The sequence below is a fragment of the Mesoplodon densirostris genome, chromosome 10 (assembly GCF_025265405.1).
Source record: "Mesoplodon densirostris isolate mMesDen1 chromosome 10, mMesDen1 primary haplotype, whole genome shotgun sequence".
In the NCBI taxonomy this organism is placed as follows: domain Eukaryota; kingdom Metazoa; phylum Chordata; class Mammalia; order Artiodactyla; family Ziphiidae; genus Mesoplodon; species Mesoplodon densirostris.
Window position 1 is genome coordinate 102,825,553 of NC_082670.1, and position 23,772 is coordinate 102,849,324.

The 23,772-nt window shown below is 48.1% G+C and overlaps 1 protein-coding gene across 1 annotated transcript; it reads left to right on the forward strand.

Moving 5' to 3' along the window:
• The first annotated feature begins 372 nt into the window (after nucleotides 1-372).
• On the forward strand, nucleotides 373-23,671 carry CPNE9 (copine family member 9). Its single transcript, XM_060108990.1, has 20 exons — nucleotides 373-478; nucleotides 992-1,032; nucleotides 1,151-1,197; nucleotides 1,291-1,394; nucleotides 1,895-1,931; nucleotides 2,416-2,492; nucleotides 6,188-6,251; nucleotides 6,368-6,471; nucleotides 6,669-6,773; nucleotides 11,274-11,315; nucleotides 12,081-12,156; nucleotides 12,263-12,316; nucleotides 12,741-12,802; nucleotides 13,776-13,822; nucleotides 14,763-14,944; nucleotides 15,182-15,309; nucleotides 19,989-20,091; nucleotides 20,796-20,853; nucleotides 21,229-21,302; nucleotides 23,317-23,671. Exons 1-20 carry the CDS (start codon nucleotides 411-413, stop codon nucleotides 23,500-23,502), a joined length of 1,659 nt encoding a protein of 552 aa, XP_059964973.1. The 5' UTR covers nucleotides 373-410; the 3' UTR covers nucleotides 23,503-23,671.
• The last annotated feature ends 101 nt before the right edge of the window (nucleotides 23,672-23,772 follow it).

The following is a 23,772-nucleotide window of genomic DNA, read 5'->3' on the forward strand; positions in this document are numbered from 1 at the left end:
GAAGAGGAATCGACCCCAACGCCCACCAGGTATCTGGAACCCTTCAGCTTCGGGGACAGCTCGCGGGGATGGGGGGCGCACTGGGTTTGGCCCCGGGGAAACGCGCTGGGAGGACTCTCCCACCTTGTGGGTTGGAGTTCGAATCTGTGTAAGGTTCTTGGCCTGCTCGAGGCTGCTCCAATGGGATGGGGGCCACCCGCAGGGCCGGGCGGGGCTGTGCTGCCATCTGGAGCCGCTGCGCCGCCGGCCACAGTGAAGGCGCGAGCAGCAAGAGTGCGCGCAGGGCTGGAGGGAGTGCAGCCTCCGCCGCCAGCGCCGCGGCGGCACATGGGCCGACCCCGCCGCCGCCCCTAGCAGCTCCGGCGGCCCCCGTCTCGCAGCCTGCCGCAGCTCCGGCCAGCCGACCAGCCATGTCGCTCAGCGGAGCCTCTGAGGGCAGCGTCCCGGCCACCAAGATTGAAATTACCGTGTCCTGCCGGTGAGCGGGCCACGCTGGGGAGGGCTTAGGCATTGCCCCAGCACCACCCAGCTCCGGGGCTCAACGCGGAGAGGGGCTAGACCGCTGGGGAAGCAGCATTCGGGAAGGAAAATCGCGGCTGCAGGCTCAGGGGAGTTGCTAGCGGGCTCGGGAAGGGGGTTTCCTGGAACAGCTCCAACCACAAAAGAGGGCTCAGCCTGCGGCTTCAAGGGACTGGTCTCGGGGGTCCAGTAGGATCTGCGCCCCAGGAGGGCAAAGTTCTGAGGGCTAGCCCTCTTTCCTGGGCCCTTGGAGGCAGTCCAGTCCGCAGAGAAACGGTTCTTGGGCGGAGATTTCCGGTGTTGTCCAGGGTGCTGACAACGCGGACCCCACACCCCCAGCCGGAGGTAGTAACGGGGGAGGGGAGTGTGATGTGAGCCCCGTGCCTCCCTAGGTGCCCGTCTCTGGGCAGGTTCGAGGCGATGGGCTCCATAATGACCCACCCCCTGTCCGTCTGTCTGTCCCTTTCTCTAGGAACCTGCTGGACCTCGACACCTTCTCCAAGTCCGACCCCAGTAGGCGGCACCAGGGCCAGGAGGGAGGGAACTTGGGGTCCGGGAAAGACTGAGGGGCGGGGAGGGGGTCCGGGCCGACCTGAAGTCCTTCCCTCCCCGCCCCCGCTCCCGCCTGCAGTGGTGGTGCTTTACACGCAGAGCCGGGCCAGCCAAGAGTGGCGGGAGGTAAGTCCTAGAACCCTCGGCCAGTCCGGAGCCGCCCCTGGGAATCACCTGCCCCCTTACAGGCCTCGCGTTGACCCTCCGCTCTCCATTCAGTTCGGACGGACCGAGGTGATCGACAACACGCTGAACCCAGACTTCGTGCGCAAATTCGTCCTCGACTACTTCTTCGAGGAAAAGCAAAACCTGCGCTTCGATGTGTGAGCCCCGCCCCGGATCTGGCTTGGACCGCCCCCCGACCTGGATCCGCCCGAAATTCCGGCTGGCTCCGCCCCTCCGCGGGCCCCCACCCCCACCCCTGGCCTGGCTCCACCCCCAAGCCCAGTTCTGTGGCACTCTGAAGGGCTCGGCTCAGCCTTAGCTCCGCCCACAAGTTTAGGTTCGCCCTGCCCTTAGGTCGGATCCAACCCAGTGCGCTCCCCAGGCCTAGTCCTGCCCACAACCGTTCTCCCTAATTTGGCTCCGCCCCTTCCCAAGCCCTACCTCTGACGTGACCCTGCCCCCAGCAGACCCCGGACTTGGCCTCGCCCCGGGTCCGACTCACAGTGACGTCGACTCCTGCCCAAAGGAGGTCCAGGTTGAATTCGGGTCCAAGGCTGCCCCTCCCTCCACGCACAATTTTAGCCTGGACTCGAAATCCGACTCCTTTTCCAGGCTCTCCCACCAGCCCCGCCCCATGTTGGTCCCACTCTCTTCCCAGGTACAACGTCGACTCCAGAACCAACGTCTCCAAACCGGTGAGCGACCGTTCACTCACGGGCTGGCTGGGCACACAGGCGGCGCTCAGTGTGTGTTAAACGACCCTCCTTAGAACCCTCCTCCCCCTCAAACCCGACTCGACCTTCTTCGGCCCCGAACCTGCCCTCCCTGCCCTCCTCTCCTGCTCTTGCCTCGGTTTCCCGCCTGTGCCTCTTACTTACTCACTGCTACTCTTCCTTCTTGACTGCTGCTGGGACCCACAGAAGGTGAGGCTGAACGGGGCTGGGCGGGGGCGACATGTGGTATGTGAAAGGCGAGGGGTGGGATGGTATCTTGGCTTAAAGCGATGGCAGGACCAAGAAGGGCAGCTTTCCTGGGGACCCCGCGCCTCCTTTAAAGCCCCGGCCGCGTGGTTCCGCTGCCTCCAGTCGCCGTGGTCAGTGCAGCAGCGTCACCAGGGCTGGGCTGGGACTCTGCGCCGCCAGCCGGTCCTCGCCCCGCTGACTCTGTATCCCGGCGCAGGATTTCCTGGGACAAGCGTTCCTGGCCCTGGGAGAGGTGATCGGAGGCCAGGGCAGCCGAGTAGAGCGACCCCTCACGTGAGCTGAACCTGAAGGGGAGCGGGGCAAGGGTGGGCCTCCAAATGCTCCTCCTAAAGACACAGCTGACTACTGATGGAGGCTGGGATTCCCCTGGTCAGGGGCCTTCAATGGCTTCCATCACCCTCCTGGGAAAATCCAACCTCCAGGGCTTTGCTCAAGTCAGTCTCAGGCCTGACGGATCTTCTGTCTCTCTCTTTCCTCACCCTTTTCATTCTTTTTCTGAGTCTGATTCAACCTGTAAGGTCGAGTTCCAAGCCCTTCTCCTCCAGGAAGCTTTCCTCACTAAATCAAGTTCTCTGGAATTTACATTACATTCACTCACTAAATATTTATTAGCTCATTTTGTATTCTATACCCTGTGCTAGGCACCAGGGATTTATCCATTCCACAAACACTACTGGGCATATATACTCACTCTATGTCAGCCACTGTTCAAGGGGCTTGGGTTGCAATGGTGAACAAAACAAAGGTTCCTGTGCCCTCAGGGAGCTTATATAACAGAAGGGGGAGAAAAACAGTACAAAACTGACATAATAAATAAGTAAATTACATAATATATTAGAAGACATTAAGTATTGAGGAATAAAGACAAAGTAGAGCAGAATTAGGGGGACTGGAAATGCTGGGTGGGTAGGTGTTGCAGTGTTCAACAGAATGCTTGAGTAGGCCTCCTAGAGAGGTAACTTCAGAGCAATGACCTGAAGGAAGTAAGGGAGTGCGCTGTGCAGATATCTGGAGGAGGAATGTTCCAGGCAGAGGAAACTGCCAGTGCAGAAGTCTGATATGTTCAAAGAGCAGCAAGGAGGCCAGTGTGGGTGGAACTGCGTGAGCAGGGGGAAGAAAGGAGAAGGTGAGTTTGGAGCATTGACAGTTAGAGCCTGTAGCCACTGTAAGGACTTTAGTTTTTACTCTGAGTTGGAAGTCACTGGAGGGTTCTGAGCAGAGGATTGATAGGATCTGACTTGCTTTCAAAGGATGCTGCCAGGTTGAGACTAAACCTTGGGTGGACAAAGCTAGAAGTAATCCATGGTGCTAGCAGTGAAGGAGGGGAGAATTGGTCAGATTCTGGATGTATCTTGAAGGTGGAGCCAACAGATTCCTGATAGACTGCATATGGATGCGAGAGGATAAGAGGAGTCGAGGATGATACCAAGGCCTTTGGCCTGAACAAATGGAAAGATAGAGTTGCCATAAACGATGATTTTTTTAAAAAAAGTGAGGGAGGAGTAAGCTGTGGGAGGAAGTCAACCAGGAGTTCAGTCTGACCTGTTGAATTTCATAATTTTTATTAGACGTCTGAGTGGACGTGTCAAATAGGCAATAAGAAACGTGAATCTTAGGTGTTCTTTAAGGACATGAGATTAGATGAGATCACTAAGGGAGCGAGGAGAGCGGGAAGATCAAGGACTCCACGAATTGGAGCTAGAAAGGGAGGCTGAGAAGGATCATTAGTGAAATGGGAGGGAAACCGAGAGCAGGTGGTGCTGTCCTGGCAGCAAAGTGAAGGATGTGTATCAAGGACAAGAGAGTGGCCAACCATGTCAAATGCTGCTGCAGGTCAAGGTGAGGATCAGGAACTGGCCATTGGATTTAGCCAGATGGAGGTCGCCGGTGATGCTGACAAGCAGAGTTTTGAAGGAGAGATGGGAGTGACAGCCTGGTTGGGGAGGTTTAGAAGAGAATGGAAGAGAGGAATGGGAATTAGGAATCTTTCAAGCAGTTTTGCTGCAAAGAGGAGAAGAGAAAAGGAGGAGTGGCTGGAGAGGGAAGTGAGAGCAAGAATAGGTTTGTAATAATTTAACATGAGAAAAATTATACCACATTTGTATGCTAATGGGAATGATCCAGTAGAAACTGAAAATTTGACATAATAAAAAGAGGGGAGGGACTTCCCTGGCGGTCCAGTGGTTAAGACTCCACGCTTCCAATGTAGGGGGTGTGGGTTCAATCCCTGGTTGGGGAAGTAAGATCCCACATAAAGTGTGGCATGGCCAAAAGAGGAAAAATGGGTGGGGGGGAGAGTTGCTAGAGTGACGTCACTGTGCAGGCAAGAGGGAGGGTGTGGAAAGTAGCACACAGTGGAGGGGTAAATAGGCACATGGATAGTCATTTATAGCAACGGTAGGAAGGCCTCGTGTTGGAGAAGATACTGGAGGCAGGGTGGGTGCGTGGTGGGTCTGTGGACATTCTCTTCTGGTTGCTTCAGTTTTGTCAGTGAGGTAGGCAACAAGGTCATTGGCTGAGAATGAGGATGGAGGAGGAGGCTTTCGGGTTGAGGAGGGAGGAGGAAGAGTGAAACTGCCATCTCGCAGAACTGGAAAAGTGAAGGGATTCGGGGTGTACGGTATGATTAAGGACACTCTTGACGTTTGTGGTCACACATTTAAAATGAAAGCAATTAGCATGAATGTGTGTTTTCCTCTGGCCATATTCAGTTGCACAGGTGTGATACGGGTTAGGCAGAGAATTGGATTTAACTAGGGCTGTGGTTCTGCCAGATAAGTATATAGAAGTGAGAGAGGGCAAGGGAAAAGAAGTAGGATGCAAGGGAGTGGTTATTATAGTCCAGAGTAACTGGAATTCACACTGGGTGATGAGATGAGGGAGAACATTAAGGAAGCAAAGAACAGTGAGAAGGCAGTAGGATCAGCAACTCGGTTCTGAACGTGCAGGGGAAGAGTCCCTGTACTCATTACACTCTGTCTTTTTAAAGCACAGAGAGTCAGAGATCAAAGGGGCCAAAGAAATGGTTCAAATTCTCATTTTAAAGATGGGGAAAACCACATAGCAAGCTGGAGTCAAAACTTGAACTGAGAATACTCCTAACCTAGCTTCCTCTCTACCACACTTTTGGATCCCATGGGGGTTAGGGTTTGCAGGCCCATATCAACAGGGTCCCTGACTGCTTGGAGGCCCAAGGCAATTTGGGGACGGGTGTCCTGGTATGCACCCTTCAGGCACATGGAAGTGTCCCTTCTTGGGTCAGAAGAAGATAAGGCTGCCCTGGACTTCTTGATCTCACTCTTCACAGTCTTCAGAAAGCACAGCATCCTTGACCTAGCAAACCAGCCCTTTTGCCCCAGATCTGGATAGAAATTCCTCTCCCTCGTTAGGATTGCTACATCACGCTCTACTTGCCTATTGGCTTTGACATCCCACCTTCCCCTGGAAGCTCCCTGAAGGCAGGGTCTAGCAGAGCTGGAAAGTGCCAACTGGCCAATTCATTCCTAGAACAGTGTCTGATGTATCGTAGATGAAGAGTCTGCTTTGAGAAAGAGAACCACCTTCATATCTACCAAGCTTACCAACTGTTTTTCCTTCCATGCATTCATTCTGATCTCTTCACAACCCTGAGAGGCGGGCAAGATTCCCATTACATAAAGAGAAAACCAGGGCCCAAAGAAAGGGAAAATAACTTGCCCAGAACTCTAAATCCTATGTCTTTCCTATGCTACCATTATGATATGTCCACATAGGCTAGGTTAACCCCTTCCTTCCAGACTAGAAACCTTCCCCAGTCAAAGTCAAGTCTTTCCCCACCAGAAGCCACCTAGGACAGAGGTGGACATACTCGGGACTGTCATTCAATGAGAGATTGGATCCCCTGACCTACCCAATCCCAGATTGGCCACCCCAATTCTTGTTTCCTACTCTCCCCCCTCCCCTCACAAAGAGGCTTTTTCTGCTTCCAGGGGTGTACCAGGCAAGAAGTGTGGGACCATATTGCTGATCGCAGAGGAGCTTAGCAATTGTCGGGTCAGTAAGGGCCACATACTAGACCCAGGAGGCTCTCTTCTCTCCCCAAACCCCCTGTAGTGGGCTCTCTGAGTTTGTGAGCAATTTGAGTGTCAATAGCCCAATTTCATCCATAGGATATTGCCACCATGCAGCTGTGTGCAAACAAGCTGGACAAGAAGGACTTCTTTGGGAAATCAGACCCCTTCCTTGTGTTCTATAGGAGCAATGAGGATGGCACGTGAGTCACTGCCCCCACTGTGACCATGGGCCCATTAGGGCTCTTAGGCTGGGACATCTTAGACTCCACTAGGACCTGAGCCCAGAATCCACTCAAGGCAGTGCCTGATATGTGCTTGAATCTCCAAGAGTATCAGGCCCTGTCTCTGGGCTCAGTCCTACCCCAAAGGTAGGTTCCAATCCTCCTGTCCTCTCCAGGTTCACCATCTGCCACAAGACAGAGGTTGTGAAAAACACGCTGAATCCTGTGTGGCAGCCCTTCAGCATCCCTGTGCGAGTATTGTGCAATGGAGACTATGACAGGTCTGCTTCAGCATAAGCTAAGGAGTAAGGGGACAAGGGCGTGAGAGTGGGGTTCCTGGGCCCAAGAATGAAGGTAGAAGGGTCATAATAGTGTTGGAGGATCCTACTCAGTGAGACAGCGTTTTGGACATGGAGATGGGTGCATAGGGAAGCAGACGGATAGCCACATGGATGAATAGGTGGATGGATGGATGGATGGATGGATGGATGGATGGATGGATGGATGGATGGATGAAAGGGCAAATGAACAAATGAGTGAGCAGATACATGGATGGGTAGTCAGATGAATAGATAAACTGGTGAATGAATAGATGGGTATGTGGATGGGTGTATAAGAGGACTGGTGGGTGGGTAGAGGGGGAGATGGATGAATGGATAGCAGATGAATAGATGAGTGGACTGATGGGTGGATTAGTCGATGGACAGATGATGGGTGGATTAATGGGTGGATGACTAAATGTGTGAGAGGATGGATGGGTATATGAGAGATTGGTGAGTTGGTTGGAGAGGCAGAGGGATGACTGAAAAAGCAGGAGCATAAACAGGTGGAATGACAGGTAGATTGATGGATAGACAGATGAATGGATGGTAGAGGGAATGGATGGATTATTGGATGAATTAGTTGGTGGATGAGTGTAAAGTAGATGGATGGGCTGACCATATGATCTAACAAATGGGCAGTATGAAGATAGGTGAGTGGCTAGAAGGATGGATGGGCATATAAGTGGATGGTTATGTAGAAGAATGGATGATCAGATGGACAAATGTCAGATGGCTGGGTGTTTGGTTGGATAGATGAATCCTTCTTGATAGGGGAAATGCTTTCAGTTTTTCACCATTGAAAATGATGTTTGCCATGGTTTTGTCATATATGGCCTTTATTATGTTGAGGTAGGTTCCCTCTATGCCCACTTTCTGGAGAGTTTTTATCATAAATGGGTGTTGAATTTTGTCAAAAGCTTTTCTGCATCTATTGAGATGACCATATGGTTTTTCTTCTTCAATTTGTTAATATGGTGTATCACATTGATTTATTTGCATATATTGAAGAATCCTTGCATCCCTGGGATAAATCCCACTTGATCATGGTGTATGATCCTTTTAATGTGTTGTTGGACTCTGTTTGCTAGTATTTTGTTGAGGATTTTTGCATCTACATTCATCAGTGATATTGGTGTGTAATTTTCTTTTCTTGTAGTATCTTTGTCTAGTTTTGGTATCAGGGTGATGGTGGCCTCATAGAATGAGTTTGGGAGTGTTCCTTCCTCTGCAATTTTTTGGAAGAGTTTGAGAAGGATGGGTGTTAGCTCTTCTCTAAATGTTTGATAGAATTCACCTGTGAAGCCATCTGGTCCTGGACTTTTGTTTGTTGGAAGATTTTTAGTCACAGTTTTAATTTCCTTACCTGTGATTGGTCTGTTCATATTTTGTATTTCTTACTAGTTCAGTCTTGGAAGGTTATACTTTTCTAAGAATTTGTCCATTTCTTCCGGGTTTTCCATTTTATTGGCATATAGTTGCTTTTAGTAGTCTCCTAGGATGCTTTGTATTTCTGCTGGGTCCATTGTAACTTCTCCTTTTTCATTTCTAATTTTATTGATTTGAGTCCTCTCCCTCTTTTTCTTGATGAGTCTGGCTAAAGGTTTATCAATTTTGTTTATCTTCTCAAAGAACCAGCTTTTAGTTTTATTGATCTTTGCTATTGTTTCTATTTCATTTATTTCTGCTCTGATCTTTATGATTTCTTTCCTTCTACTAACTTTGGGTTTTGTTTGTTCTTCTTCCTCTAGTTCCTTTAGGTGTAAGGTGAGATTGTTTATTTGAGATTTTTCTTGTTTCTTGAGGTAGGCTTGTATTGCTATAAACTTCCCTCTTAGAACTCCTTTTGCTGCATCCCATAGGTTTTGGATCGTCGTGTTTTCATTGTCATTTGTCTCTAGGTATTTTTTGATTTCCTCTTTGATTTCTTCAGTGATCTCTTGGTTATTTAGTAGCATATTGTTTAGCCTCCATGTGTTTGTGTTTTTTGTTTTTTTCCCTGTAATTGATTTCTAATCTCATAGCACTGTGGTCGGAAAAGATGCTTGATGTGATTTCAATTTTCTTAAATTTACCGAGGCTTGATTTGTGACCCAAGATGTGGTCTATCCTGGAGGATGTTCTGTGTGCACTTGAGAAGAAAGTGTAATCTGCTGTTTTCGGATGGAATGTCCTATAAATATCAATTAAATCTGTCTGGTCTGTTGTGTCATTTAAAGCTTGTGTTTCCTTATTAATTTTCTGTTTGGATGATCTGTCTATTGGTGTAAGTGAGGTGTTAAAGTCCCCTACTATTATTGTGTTACTGTCAATTTCCTTTTTTATAGCTGTTAGCATTTGCCTTATGTATGGAGGTGTTCCTGTGTTGGCTGCATATATATTTAGAATTGTTATATATTCTTCTTAGATTGATCCCTTGATCATTATGTAGTGTCCTTCCTTGTCTCTTATAACATTCTTTATTTTAAAGTCTATTTTATCTGATATGAATATTGCTACTCCGGCTTTCTTTTGATTTCCGTTTGCATGGAACATCTTTTTCCATCCCCTCACTTTTAGTCTGTATGTGTCCCTAGGTCTGAAGTGCGTCTTCTGTAGACAGCATATATATGGATCTTGTTTTTGTATCCATTCAGAGAGCCTGTGTCTTTTGGTTGGAGCGTTTAATCCATTCACGTTTAAGGTAATTATCAATATGTATGTTCCTATTACCATTTTCTTAATTGTTATGGGCTTGTTTTTGTAGGTCCTTTTCTTCTCTTGTGTTTCCCACTTAGAGAAGTTCCTTTAGCATTTGTTGTAGAGCTGGATTGGTGGTGCTGAATTCTCTTAGCTTTTGCTTGTCTGTAAAGCTTTTGATTTCTCCATCGAATCTGAATGAGATCCTTGCCGGGTAGAGTAATCTTGGTTGTACGTTCTTCCCTTTCATCACTTTAAATATATCATGCCACTCCCTTCTGGCCTGTAGAGTTTCTGCTGAGAAATCAGCTGTTAACCTTATGGGAGTTCCCTTGTATGTTATTTGTCATTTTTCCCTTGTTGCTTTCAATAATTTTTCTTATTCTTTAATTTTTGTCAATTTGATTACTGTGTGTCTCAGCGTGTTTCTCCTTGGGTTTATCCTGCCTGGGACTCTCTGTGCTTCCTAGACTTGGGTGGCTATTTCCTTTCCCATGTTAGGGAAGTTTTCAACTATAATCTCTTCAAATATTTTCTCGGGTCCTTTCTGTCTCTCTGTTCTCCTTCTGGGACCCCTATCATGCGAATGTTGTTGTGTTTAATGTTGTCCCAGAGGTCTCTTAGTCTGTCTTCATTTCTTTTCATTCTTTTTTCTTTATTCTGTTCCGCAGCAGTGATCTGTTCTGCAGCATTCTGGCTTCCAGGTCACTTATCCATTCTTCTGTCTCAGTTATTCTGCTATTGATTCCTTCTAGTCTATTTTTTCATTTCAGTTATTTTATTGTTCATTTCTGTTTGTTTGTTCTTTAATTCTTCTAGGTCTTTGTTAAACATTTCTTGCATATTCTTTTTTTTTTTTTCGCGGTACGCGGCCCTCTCACTGTCGTGGCCTCTCCCGTTGCGGAGCACAGGCTCCGGACGTGCCGGCTCAGCAGCCATGGCCCACGGGCCCAGCTGCTCCACGGCATGTGGGATCTTCCCGGACCGGGGCACGAACCCGTGTCCTCTGCATCGGCAGGCGGACTCTCAACCACTGCACCACCAGGGAAGCCCATTTCTTGCATATTCTTGATCTTTGCCTCCATTCTTTTTCTGAGGTCCTGGATCATCTTCACTATCATTATTCTGCAGTCCTTTTCTGGAAGGTTGCCTATCTCCATTTAGTTGTTTTTCTGGGGGGTTATCTTGTTCCTTCATCTGGGACATAGTCCTCTGCCTTTTCATTTTGTCTGTCTTTCTGTGATTGTGGTTTTCTTTCCGCAGGCTGCAGGATTGTAGTCCTTCTTGTTTCTGCTGTCTGCCCTCTGGTGGATGAGGCTATCTCAGTAGTTCTTACTTTATAGAATGATTGTTAAATTAAATTAGTCTGTGAAAGTGCTGAGAACAATACCTGGAATATAGTAAGACTCAATAAGTTGTAGGGAATTCCCTGGCAGTCTAGTGGTTAGGACTCCACCCTTTCACTGCGGAGGGCCTGGGTTCAATCCCTGGTTGGGGAAATAAGATCCCGCAAGCTATATGGTGCAGCCAAAAAAAAAAAAAAAGTCAATAGTAAAGTATAGTAACAGCAGTATAAATAGCAGTAGTAGTAGTAGTAATAGTGGTAGTGGCAGTAGATAGTTGGGTATGTGCATGGACTGATGAATGGATAGGACGGATAGGAGGAAGTTTGATAGAAGGACAGATGGCTGGATTGGAAGATGATTTATGTATAGTTAAGCGGGTGGGGCTGTCTCAGATTTATCATACACACCCAGCCTACATTTATCTCCTGCATTTCAGAACAGTGAAGATTGATGTGTACGACTGGAACCGGGATGGAAGGTAGCACTGCCCCACATAGTACTGCCCTCTCCTATAATTAACAAACTGTTCCCTGAAATATGTAGTACATTCACTAGGAACCCCAAAGTAGCCTTGGGAGCCAGAAAGGTTGATGACAGATGCCAAGACCTTGGGTACAATTGATGCCGTCAGTTGTCTCTCTGGTATACTGTCTCTTCCCTTCTCTTCCTCTTAGCTTGGTCCCTCTTCTAGCCCAAGCCCCAGTGCCCTGCAGCCCAAGTAGAGGCACAGATAGTGGAAATAAAAGACTGGTTTCGGGCTTCCCTGGTGGTGCAGTGGTTAAGAATCCACCTGCCAATGCAGGGGACACGGGTTCGAGCCCTGATCCGGGAAGATCCCACATGCCATGGAGCAACTAAGGCCATGCACCACAACTACTGAGCCTGCGCTCTAGAGCCCACGAGCCACAACTACTGAGCCCGCCCACCACAACTACTGAAGCCCACACGCCTAGAGCTTGAACTCCGAAAGAAGAGAAGCCACCACAATGAGAAGCCCGCGCACCACAACAAAGAGTAGCCCCGCTCACTGCAGCTAGAGAAAGCCCAAGTGCAGCAACAAAAACCCAATGCAGCCAAAAATAAATAAATTTAAAGATAATAATAAATTAAAAAAAAATAAAACTAATGAGATTACCTCCCAGTACTCTAATGGTTTATTTAAATAAAAAAAAAAAAGACTGGTTTCAGAAATGGCTCCAAGCCACCAGCAGTTGTTGCTTACCCACCTCTGGTCTCATTGCAGTCACGACTTCATCGGTGAGTTTACCACCAGCTACAGAGAGCTGAGCAAGGCCCAGAACCAGTTCACAGTGTATGAGGTGAGAGCTCCAGCCCTGCCCAGGTTACCCAGGCCCTCCATCCTAGTGTGCTCAGTCTGTGGTTCCCGTCCTGTTTCCCACCATCACTGTTATCTTCTTCACTTAGGTACTTAACCCTCGGAAGAAATGTAAGAAGAAGAAATATGTCAACTCGGGAACTGTGAGTACTCCCTAGAGCCCTGTCCCTCCCTGGATCCTTCTGTCTCTATCCCCACTGACATAGCATGACATGATAAATGTTGAGGGTATGGGAAAGCTGTTGGCACAGATTACTTGGATATAGTAATGTTGGATACAAGGTGGCACCACTTAAGTTTTTGTTGTGTTTTGTTTTTAATTTTTTTTTCTCTCACCTAAGGAAATTGTTTTGAAATTTACTCTTTTGCAGATTTTGGGGGAAAACCTAAGTTATATTTCCCAATTTAATATATTTTTGGAAACCCAAATGTTTCTGACAGCTTCCCCTTTTTGCCCTTTCAGAAATTGGACAGGATGGGGTAGGGGGTGAAATCAAGCGCCTCTTTCCCTTTTTCTACCCTAACTACACTTTCCAAAGTAGCAGGGCTGCCTCTTCTGTCCCACAGGTGACGCTGCTTTCCTTTTCTGTGGACTCGGAATTCACTTTTGTCGATTACATCAAGGGAGGGTGAGTCACAGGCCAAGCTTTTGGCTGAAAGCCCAGCAGTGAGTTACTCCCAGTTCTGAACCTCAGTTTTACTATTCATTAATGGTCAGGGTCCAAAGAGATCATGAGGATAAACTTTAAAACACTTGGCAGACTACAAAGTGCTTTATAAAGTGCAGAGTGCCGCCCATCTTAGTTCTCTCCATGGGGCTGCCTTTCAACCCTAGCTTCCAGCCCGCCCTGGGAAGATGACAGACCAGTGGTTTTCAAAGGTGTCCCCAATAACCTTACTGGGGCCCAGGCAGAAGATATGTCCAGGCAAGAGGGAGAAGCCGAGGGAGAAACCAAGGGAGAGGGAAATGATAAGCAGGCTGGAGGGGACATCCTGCTTGGTTTAGTGGACGCAGGCAGACCTCGGAAAGGTACTTGTCTTCTGTAAACCTCACTTTTCTCCAGTGTAAAATGGAGCTGTTAAGTACTACTTCAGGACGATAGTAAGGGTTAAATTAAATTGCATCGTCATATTATGTCGTGCAGCAGGCATTTAATTCTGCCACCCGAAGTGTGGTCAGTGGGCCAGCAGCATCTGCCTCACTTGGGAGTTTGTTAGAAATGCAGAATCTGGGCCTCCCTGGTGGCGCAAGTGGTTGAGAGTCCGCCTGCCGATGCAGGGGATACGGGTTCGTGCCCCGGTCTGGGAGGATCCCATATGCCGCGGAGCGGCTGGGCCCGTGAGCCATGGCCGCTGAGCCTGCGCGTCCGGAGCCTGTGCTCCGCAACGGGGGAGGCCACAACAGTGAGAGGCCCGCATACCGCAAAAAAAAAAAAAAAAAAAAAAGAAATGCAGAATCTCAGGCTCCACCCAGACCATTCAGTTCAGAATTTGCATTTTAACACGATTCCCAGGTGGCTCATATGCATACTAGTGTTTGAGAAATCCCGATATAGTAAGTTATTAGTCCCTCACTTCTCAATCCATCTATTTCCCCAATAGGACGCAGCTGAACTTCACAGTAGCCATTGACTTCACAGCTTCCAATGGTGAGGCATGGATGGGGGAATGGGGTGCGGAGGAATTCTAAAGAAGTCACTAGGGATTGGCCTGGATTCCAACCTGGGAATAAGAATTAAGCTACCCAGGAAGCCCAGGCTTGAGGCAAGGCCCAGTCAGGCTCATACTGGGGCAGGAGTGTCGTGAGGAGATTACTGGGTGTAGTGGTGGGAGAGGGTACAGAAAAATAAGTGGGTAAATGGATCAAAGAAAGTTGAAAGGATAGATAGGTCTACATAGCTTGAGAAGCAGATGAGTAAATGAATGGATGGGAGGGAATAGGAGTGTAATGAGAGATGAATAGGTAAATGGCTGGATGACTGGGTGGGTAGATAGATTTATAAACAGAGGGGGCAAATGCGTAATGAGTGAGTACAGTGGGTTAGACAGGTGGATGCATGAACTGGTACGTGGGTGGACAAATGCTCAATGTTTAAATTGGGGAAATGGATGAGTGGACAGGTGAATGGACCCATATGAGGACAGACAGGCAGGTGAATGAATGGGATGGATAGGGATGGATAGATGAATAAAAGAATATGGCTATATGGATGGATGGGAAAGAAAGAGAAATAGCAGGTGAACAAGTGAATGGATGGATAGATGGATGGATGGTTAGGTGGGTGGACAGTTGGATAAGAGAATGGAGAAGCGGACGGATGGAGATGAATAGGTAGACTGAAAGATGGATTTATGGCCAGTGGATGGGTGAATGGATGTATGAGTAGGTGGATGAACTGATGGTTAGATATAGGGGTTGGTGGATGGATAGATGGACAAATGAACATTTGGATGACTGGGTAAAATAATGAGGGAGTACATGGGTAAAGAGTGGATGAATGGATAGGTGGATGGATGCATACAACGATAGGCAGGTGAACTGATAGATCATCAAGATGACCATGAGGTGGGGCTCCTGTTTCCCTACAGGGAATCCCCTGCAGCCCACCTCCCTGCACTACATGAGTCCTTATCAGCTCAGCGCCTATGCCATGGCCCTCAAGGCAGTGGGAGAAATCATCCAGGACTATGACAGTGACAAGCTGTTCCCAGCTTACGGCTTTGGGGCCAAGCTGCCTCCCGAGGGACGGATCTCCCACCAGTTCCCCCTGGTATGGTATGGCCAGAACCTAGACTCCATGCCCTGGCATCTGGCCCACCCAAGTTGACAAGATTCTTCTGCTTATGTCTCTTCTAAGGGTCAAGGACCTGCCAAGTAGCAGGAGGAGCTAGAAGCTGGCAGAGCAGGGAGGGGGCAGGGTTGGGGTTTGGAGGGGACTCTGAGAGACAGCGATGGAAGAAGGAAAGAGTGAGCTAGGATCAGCCCAGCAGGGCATCTTCCCTGACAGAACAACAATGATGAGGACCCCAACTGTGTGGGCATTGAGGGCGTGTTGGAGAGCTACTTCCAGAGCCTGCGCACAGTGCAGCTCTACGGGCCCACCTACTTCGCCCCTGTCATCAACCAGGTGGCCAGGTAAGGAAACTGGGTGGGGCTGGGGGAAATTAAGGGGACCCAGACAGTGAACTGACTTCCCAAGGATAGTTAGGACCACTCTTGGGTGAATTTGGGCTCTGGGGAGAAGGTGAAAGTTTCAGTGTTGGCCAGGCTCTGTTATAAAGAGGTTACATAATGCCTTATTCTGAGGTAGAAAGGGTGTCAACAAAGTACCCCAACCCCACTCCCTGGGAACAACGACCCAGGCCTCAAGTTTGGGGAAGAGAGAAGGGCCTACAGAACAGTGGATAAGGCACAAGTTTGGGCATCAGACCTGGGAGTGATCCCAGGTCTACCACTCACTAACCATGTGACCTGAAGCAACTTAGCTTCTCTAAGCCTCCACTTCATCCCTGTAAATAGGTGTAATAATGGATAACCATAGTACCTTCTTTACAGGGTTATTGGGAATTTAAAATTAGATAACAATATAAGAATGATTAGGACTTCCCTGGGGCCCAGTGGTTAAGAATCCGCCTGCCAATGCAGGGGACATGGGTTCAAGCCCTGGTCCGGGAAGATCCCACATGCCGCAGAGCAACTAAGCCTGCGCGCCACAACTACTGAGCCTGAGCTCTAGAGCCCATGAGCCACAACTACTGAGCCCACATGCCACAACTACTGAAGCCCGCACACCTAGAGCCCTTGCTCCACAACAAGAGAAGCCACTGCAACAAGAAGCCCATGTATTGCAACGAAGAGTAGTCCCTGCTCGCCTCAACTAGAGAAAGCCCACACACAGCAACGAAGACCCAACACAGCCAAAAATAAATATAAATAAAATAAATAAATTTTTAAAAAAAGAAATTACACAAACTCTTTAAAAAAAAAGAATGATTAGCACAGTGTGTGGCCCATAGTAAGTGCTCATGGTAGATTAAAATGAGCTCAAGTTGCAGATTAAACTATAGAAGAGTAACTTCTAAAAACAAAAGAATAACTCCAAATTTTCAGAACAAAAACATATAATGCAAAGAAAATCCAGCTCACGTAACAAATGATTTTCTTAAATGCAGATAAAATGACAAGTAAAACCAAACATATGTTAGTGAACCTAAAGTTTCTCTGACTGAATAAAAAATAATAAGTAAACCATAGTATGCTAAATAGAAGAGACCCAATGAAAACAAAGTACCTCAGAAAACTTGAAAGTAAAAAGATGAAACAAAAGGAATAAAAGTGGAAGGATTTCAGGGAGATTTATATGTCCAGAGACTTGCCTTTTCTCTAATAAAGATTAGTTATTTTCTAATTCATAGTGAGATAATAGTTTTTTTAATTACAAAAGTAACATGACATTGCTGTAGAAAATTTCAAGGATGGAGAAATTAAATAAGAAATCACCCAGAATACGGCCCATGGGAATGTAGATGTATATATAGTTATTGACAGTTTTTTCCTTATGCAACCATAATGGCAGTCAAATTACATGTAACATTTCACTACTGATTTTTTCACTTAATAATGGAACCTGAGCACATTTTTTTGTTGTTATTAAACAGACTTCTTAAATATTATCTTGGGCAAGTTCACTCATTCCTTCATTCAGTGAACATTCCATGAAGGAGAATGTAGCATGAATGTGGGCTGTGGGGCTAGACTAGCTAAGTTACACCCAGTCTACCACTTACTAGCTGTGTCCCTTTGGGCAAGACTGTTAACCTCTCTGTGCCTGTTTCCTCAGCTGTACATGGGGATAATAGTATCATAGAGCTGTTGTGAGGACTAACTAAATTAATATTTGTCAAGCACTGAGAACAGTGCCTGCCACATTGTAAGTGCTATAGGTGTTAGCTATTACTGGTACTATTATTATCATTATTTCTATTCTAAGGGCATCTGTGTGTGCTCAGTTCTCTGCTGGGGCACTAGAGACTCACAGATGAACCAGATCTAGGCTCAGCCCTTGAGATCTCCTGCCTTGGTGCAGGAGACAGAAATATAAACAAATCATTACCTTCTGTAGGCCGGAGCTTCCCAGACTTTTCCAGCAAGTTGCCTGTTGGCAAAGGCAAACAACCGCTTCCCCTAGGGGAAACTGGGGGCACAGCTGAAAGCAGCCAAGCTGAAAATGTCTTTGAAATCTCCATATTTTATCTTAAAAATTCATTCAAATTTATTCTTCTGATATTGTGTCCATGTTTTCTATAATTTGGGGGGGGAAGGTGTTTTAAGTGTACTTAGAGTCATTTAGCTTTATCCACCAAATCATATAGTATAATGAGTGCTTCCGGTATTCTGTGACCTTGGGTTCCCCCTGGTACACATGCTGGTACCCTCAGGGGTGTGAGAACCCATTTGGAAGGGCAGACAGCCCGTCTTGGTGGGTGGCATCCTAGAAGGCAGAGGGAGAAGGAGAGTCTGAGAGACCCAAGGCAGCCTAGTTGTGGAGGGGACTGACTGCTTGGCTGGGCGCAGAGGGCAAACTGGACTATCAGAGGAAGATGCACAGAGCAGGTCTGGCAGCAGGAACCACATGTGAAAAGCACAGAGACATGAAGGGCCAGCTCGGTAAACAGTGAACCGTGTACTCTGACCAGAATGTGCAGTGTGTACGGAGGAGTATCCAAAGAGCAGGCTGGAACGAAGCCTGGAGGAATCAAGAGCTCAGGCTTTCGGTTCAGTTGGTCAAGCGTGGGCTTGGACCCCAGCTGCACCACCCCTTGGGGATGCTACTTAATGTCTCTGAACTTCACTTTTCTCATTTTAAAAATTGGAATAAAAAACGTGTCTACCTCATAGAATGGTGGTGAGGATTAAACTAGATCACGTATGTCAAGAGTGCGGCTGTGATTTTGATGATCACAGACGACTCTTTGTCGTTTCCCACCCCACAGCCAAGTGGGGCACAGACTGGCCTTCCCCAGCCAGTCACCCAGCTCCAGGTCTAAATGGCCTTGGGAATGCCAGGCATCGGCAGGGAGCCAAAGATGTACCTCCCGTGCCCCCAAGCCCTTCCATGCCCCCCAATGCCTTGGCTCACAGATCTCTTCATGAGGGGGCCATTGCCCGCTGCTCCAGCCTCATCTCTCTTCTGTGGGCCTAAGTACACCCCCTAGAACACACTCTCTTGGTTTGCACATGCTATTCCTTCTCTCTGGAACACTTTCCCTTTACCCTCCCCTCCTCCCCCCACCCCACCTCCACCTCCACCTGGCTAACTCCTACTCATTTTTCAGGTCTTAGGTTAGATGTCATGTCCTCAAAGCCCTAACCTCACTGCATCTTAGTGGTGAAAGCATCCATCTCCCCCCAGGACAATGTCCAATTCTCTGCTGCATGCTCAGCATCAAACTTGGTGCCTGACACATAGCAGGTGTGCAATGATTATTTGCAAAACGAGTGAGTGACAGGAAACAGTACCAGCCCAAGCCTATGAGAAGGCTGCAGCCAGAATTCAGGGACGGATCATGGCCCACTCCCACCCTGGGCCCTGGGCAAAAGGAACTGTGCTATTTGAATTCTCCACTCTCACCACGCTTTCCTCCTTTTTTATATCAAGCTTAAATACCAGCACTGTCCAACAGAACTCTGCAATGATGGAAATGTTCTGTATCTGTGATGTCCTCTACGGTAGCTACCAGGCACATACAGATAGTGAGCACTTGAAAAGTTGCTAGGGTGAACAAGGAAGTGAGTGTTGAATTTTATTTAACTTAATTAATATAAATTTCAATAGGGGCTACCTTACTGGAGAGTGCAACTCCATCCTTTCCAATCCACACAGGGCCTGACACGAAGTCAAGAGACCAGGTCTGCCACGGTGCTCCCTGAGGTCTCATTTTTCTTATGCGTAAAATAAGGGGACTAGAGTTAATGACTTCTGAAGTCCTTTTCAGATAAAAAAATCTTGGATTCAAAGACTGATAGAGAAGGAAAAGGAGCTCTGGGAGCAGCTGTTAGGCTGGCTGAGGACCCAGAAGCCTAGGCAGTGGGATGTGGTCAGCAGAGGGGAGAAGGGAGAGAGAGAAATGGGTGAGAGAGGGAAGAAAGGAGGCCTTCAGTCTTTGGTCTTGTTCTTGTATAAATACCAAAATCTTAACAGGGCCAACAAAGCCCTGTGTGGTTTGGGCCCCACCTCATTTCAGTCACATGGTCCACTCTGCTTCCTTCACTTTCTGGGCTCCAGAAAGGGTAGGATTCCTCCAGTCCCATTATGGGGCCTTTGTCCATACTGTTCCTTCCACCTGGAATGACCCTCCCCCTTCACTTAGCCTCTTCTCCTTCCTCCTCTCCTTTATCCTCAAACATTGTTTCCTTAAAGAAGCTTTCACTGACCTGGGCCATGTCAAGATCCCCTACAGGACACTGTCATAGCAGTGTCTCTTTCTATCCCAACTCTCCTCACAAGTGCAATTCTATAGCTATTTCTGCGATGCTTAGATCAGCATCCCCTCTCAAGAGGACTGGGATGGCTTTGTTTTTTCTCACTGTGCACCTCCAGTGCCTAACACAGTGCCTGCTACAGTGAGTGCTCTAAAAATGTAAGTGCAGGGATGGTAGGTGGGGCAGGCAGCCAGGTCTGGGGAAGGAGCATGCGCTTCAGAAGCCCCAGTCCTTGTCCACTGCTTACGTGCTGGCTATGGAAGTTTTAGGGACAGGACATTCCTTTGAACTCTGGGCTTTCATCTGAATTCTGATCTTGGCCTCTCACCCAGGGCTGCAGCCAAGATCTCTGATGGTTCTCAGTACTATGTTCTGCTCATCATCACTGATGGGGTCATCTCTGACATGACACAGACCAAGGAGGCCATTGTCAGTGTGAGTCTGAGGAGGAGGGCTTGGCATGGAGGGGTCACTGTTAATAACCGTGAAGGGGTTGAGATTTTACCCTACATGCAAGCTAACAAGTCAGCCTGCCAGTTTCATGGATGCTGGCAGCAGACACAAAAGCAAAGGACTTTGGGACTTCCCTGGTGGTCCAGTGGTTAAGACTCTGCACTTCCACTGCAGGGGGTACGGGTTCGATCCCTGGTTGGGGAACTAAGATCCCACATGCCATGCAGCGTGGCCAAAAAAAGCAAAGGACTTTGCTATTCCCAGCAATAGCAGTAGCTCAACTATCAGCATTGGCTCTGATTCACTAAGTCCCACTTCCCACAAGATAATGTGCAGAGGGCCAGATGACACCTGTACCCACAGTGGGTTGCATTATAGAACAGAAACCCTGAGTGTAGAGAACCCAAGTCTTTTATAATGGGCAGTAAGCATGCCTTCCCTTTGTTCCAGTGCGAGATATTATACTGGACAGTAAACAAACCTGCCCTTTGCTCTGTAGGAGGACACTGTATCTTTCAAGGCCGTTACACATGGAGACATCCTTGAAAAGATAACCTGACACAAAGGGAATCAGTGCCTCTGCTTGTAAGATGTGCAGAAACCTCACACACACAGAATTGTCTCCTCACAGTCACTTCCCTTGTGACGCCTGCTCACCCCAACCATTTACCCTCTTTCCCTCACAGGCCTCCTCACTGCCCATGTCTATCATTATTGTCGGTGTGGGACCAGCCATGTTTGAGGGTAAGATCGGGGGTGTCCATGAGTGGGACCAATAACTGGGGAAAATAGGGGAGGATCTGGGCACCCAGGCCTGCCTCATAGAAAAGATAGGATGGATGCCTGTGCTGGACTTTGGCCAAGTCACAGACGTTCTCTGAACCTGTTTCCTCATCATAACCGAGGCTGTTGATACAAATACTTCCCTCCTGGGGTTCCTGGGATGAAGGAATGCGTGGGAGGGCATAAGAATAACTCCATTACAATGCCTAATATGTGTAGGACTTTGATACAACCGTTAGGCATTCTCATGATGACTCCAAAGGGGAGCTAAGAGGGAGGGGGCAGCATGGGTTGGTGTGGGAAAGGCCAATCAGCTGAGGGGTGTCTTTTCCGCAGCAATGGAAGAGTTGGATGGTGATGACGTGCGCGTGTCCTCTAGGGGACGCTATGCAGAGCGGGACATCGTTCAGGTAGACCTGACCAGGGAGAGGAAGTCATGGAGTCAAAAGGCACGGTGGGAAGGAGAGGCCAAGTTAGCAGCTATTCTCCTTTACTGCCTTCTTAATCACCTACCTTTCTTCCCTTCACTCTTTCAGCCTTCCTACCTTCATTCAACAAATTCTTTTTGAGAAAGAGGCAGGTTGCTGCAGCCATTGTGGATTCATAGTGTAGGAGATCCCCAGGCTCCTGCCCTCTAGTGGAGGCAACCAATAATAATCACACATCTCATTAGATTGTGATAAGTGCTCCAGGGGGACAGCAAATGCCACAATGAGAGCCTATAACAGGGACCTGATTAGGTAGGGTAGTCAGGGAAGGCTACTAGGAGGAAATGACATTTGAGCTGAAATCTAAAGGAGGGTATAAGCAGCATGTGAGAATGCCCTTAGGCTCAAAAGAACTTGCCCAGGGCTTCCCTGGTGGCGCAGTGGTTGAGAGTCCACCTGCCGATGCAGGGGACACGGGTTCGTGCCCCGGTCCGGGAAGATCCCACATGCCGCGGAGCGGCTGGGCCCGTGAGCCATGGCCGCTGAGCCTGCGCGTGCGCAGCCTGTGCTCCGCAACGGGAGAGGCCACAACAGTGAGAGGCCCGTGTACCAAAAAAAAAAAAGAACTTGCCCAGTCATGGAGAAGGCAAGAGGCCAGGGTGGCAGGATCACAGGGAGTGAGAGGAAGAGGAAGCCAAGGCCTTGCCGGTCATGGTGAAGCTTAGAGCTTTGTTCTAAAAGAACTGGAAAGCTCTTGAAGGATTTTACGTAGAGAAGTGGGGTGGTCAGACTTGCATTTTAAGACATGCAGAGATGCTGCAGGACGGTGGACTATGGCAGGGCAAGAGAGGAGGCAGGTAGACCCGTTAATGAGGAAGCCTTTGAAGTAGTACAGGGGATTTGGATGGGAATGGAAGCAGTAAGGATGGAGAGAAGAAGCAGTTTCAAAAGATTATCTAAGAAAAATTTCCAAGAGTTGAAGATTTGATTAAATGGTGACGGGGAGTGATGGGGGCTTCAAGGATGATTCTCAGTTTTCTATACTGAGCCACTGGGTGAGTGATAGTCCCATTTACTGGGAAAGAGAAAGCTGGAGGAGGAGCAGATTTGGCAGACAAGCCTAGAATTCCGTTGTAAACACATTGGGCTTGAGGTATCTAAGACAAATGAAAGGAGATGTGATATGGACAACTAAATAAGTGGCTCTGGGCCTTAAAAAAGAGGTCAGGGATGGATGTATAAATTGGGGAGTCATCAGGGAACAGGTTTTTTTTTTTTTTAATTGAAGTATAGTTGATTTACAATATGTTTCAGGTATACAGCATAGTGATTCAGTATTTTTAGTTTATACTCCACAATTAAAAGTTATTAAAGATAAAAGCTATAACTCCCTGTGTTATACAATATATCCTTGTTGCTTATCTATTTTATACATAGTAGTTTGTATCTGTTAATCCAGGGAACAGTTTGTAAAGTCACAGAAGCGTATGAAATCACCCAGGAAGAGAACTGAGAGAGAGAAGGCACCAGATTTAGAGATTAGGTAGACCCAGAGGACTGGGGGTGGGGGTGGGGGGAAAGGCATCTGGAAAGGTAGGAGAATCTAGGAGAATGTAATGTGTCAAGAGTGGGAAGTGTTCAGGAAGATTATGGTCAAATGTAATAGAAAGCTAAAGAGGAGTCAGCAAGATGAGGCTGACAATCATTGCCCTCTGGACTAATTTGGGAAAATGGTGCTGTTGACACCGTTAGCGAGAGCCGTTCCAGTAGACGACATGAAGCCAACTTAGAGTGGGTTGAGGGTGAACAGAAGGTGAAAAAAAAAGTGGGTGGAGAGAAAGCAAATGTAGAAAGCTGCTCAAGATGGGGCAGAGAGAGAGTGTGATATTTGGAAAGAGACGTTAGGGGGTCAGAGAGGAAGCCTCCCTACTGCTGCCTTCCCCACTCCCCTCTCTTCTGTCCACCACCCACATCTGATTGTCTGTGCCTGTCCCAGTTCGTCCCATTCCGAGACTATGTCGACCGGTCAGGGAACCAGGTGCTGAGCATGGCCCGACTAGCCAAGGACGTGCTGGCCGAGATCCCAGAGCAGCTACTCTCCTATATGCGCACCAGGGACATCCAGCCTCGCCCTCCACCTCCTGCCAACCCCAGACCGACGCCAGCTCCACAGCATCCCTGAATAGCCCACCTATCCAAAGCCTAGCAGCCTGCTCACCTGCCTACCCACTGCTTGTGCTGAAAGCCAGAGGCACCTGGAACCCTGGACCTCACTGGAAGCCCAGCCTGGAGGATCAGTACTGGCTGGTCGAGCCCTCTGCCCCCCTCAGCCATAGGAGGGCCTGGCACTCCCTGCCGTCATGCCAATAATAAAGCTGATCTTTACTCCAGTTCTGTCTCATGGGTCTTGGGGAGGGAGGGACCCAGGATCTGGGGCCACACCAAGAGAAGG

Excerpts from the sequence above, each read along its gene's own strand:
- CPNE9 (XM_060108990.1), top strand. The coding sequence starts at position 411 with ATGTCGCTCAGCGGAGCCTCTGAGGGCAGCGTCCCGGCCACCAAGATT. Across the intron at positions 14,945-15,181 it reads TCTCCCACCAGTTCCCCCTG|AACAACAATGATGAGGACCC; the intron begins GTATGGTATGGC and ends CTTCCCTGACAG. Across the intron at positions 20,092-20,795 it reads CCAAGGAGGCCATTGTCAGT|GCCTCCTCACTGCCCATGTC; the intron begins GTGAGTCTGAGG and ends TTTCCCTCACAG.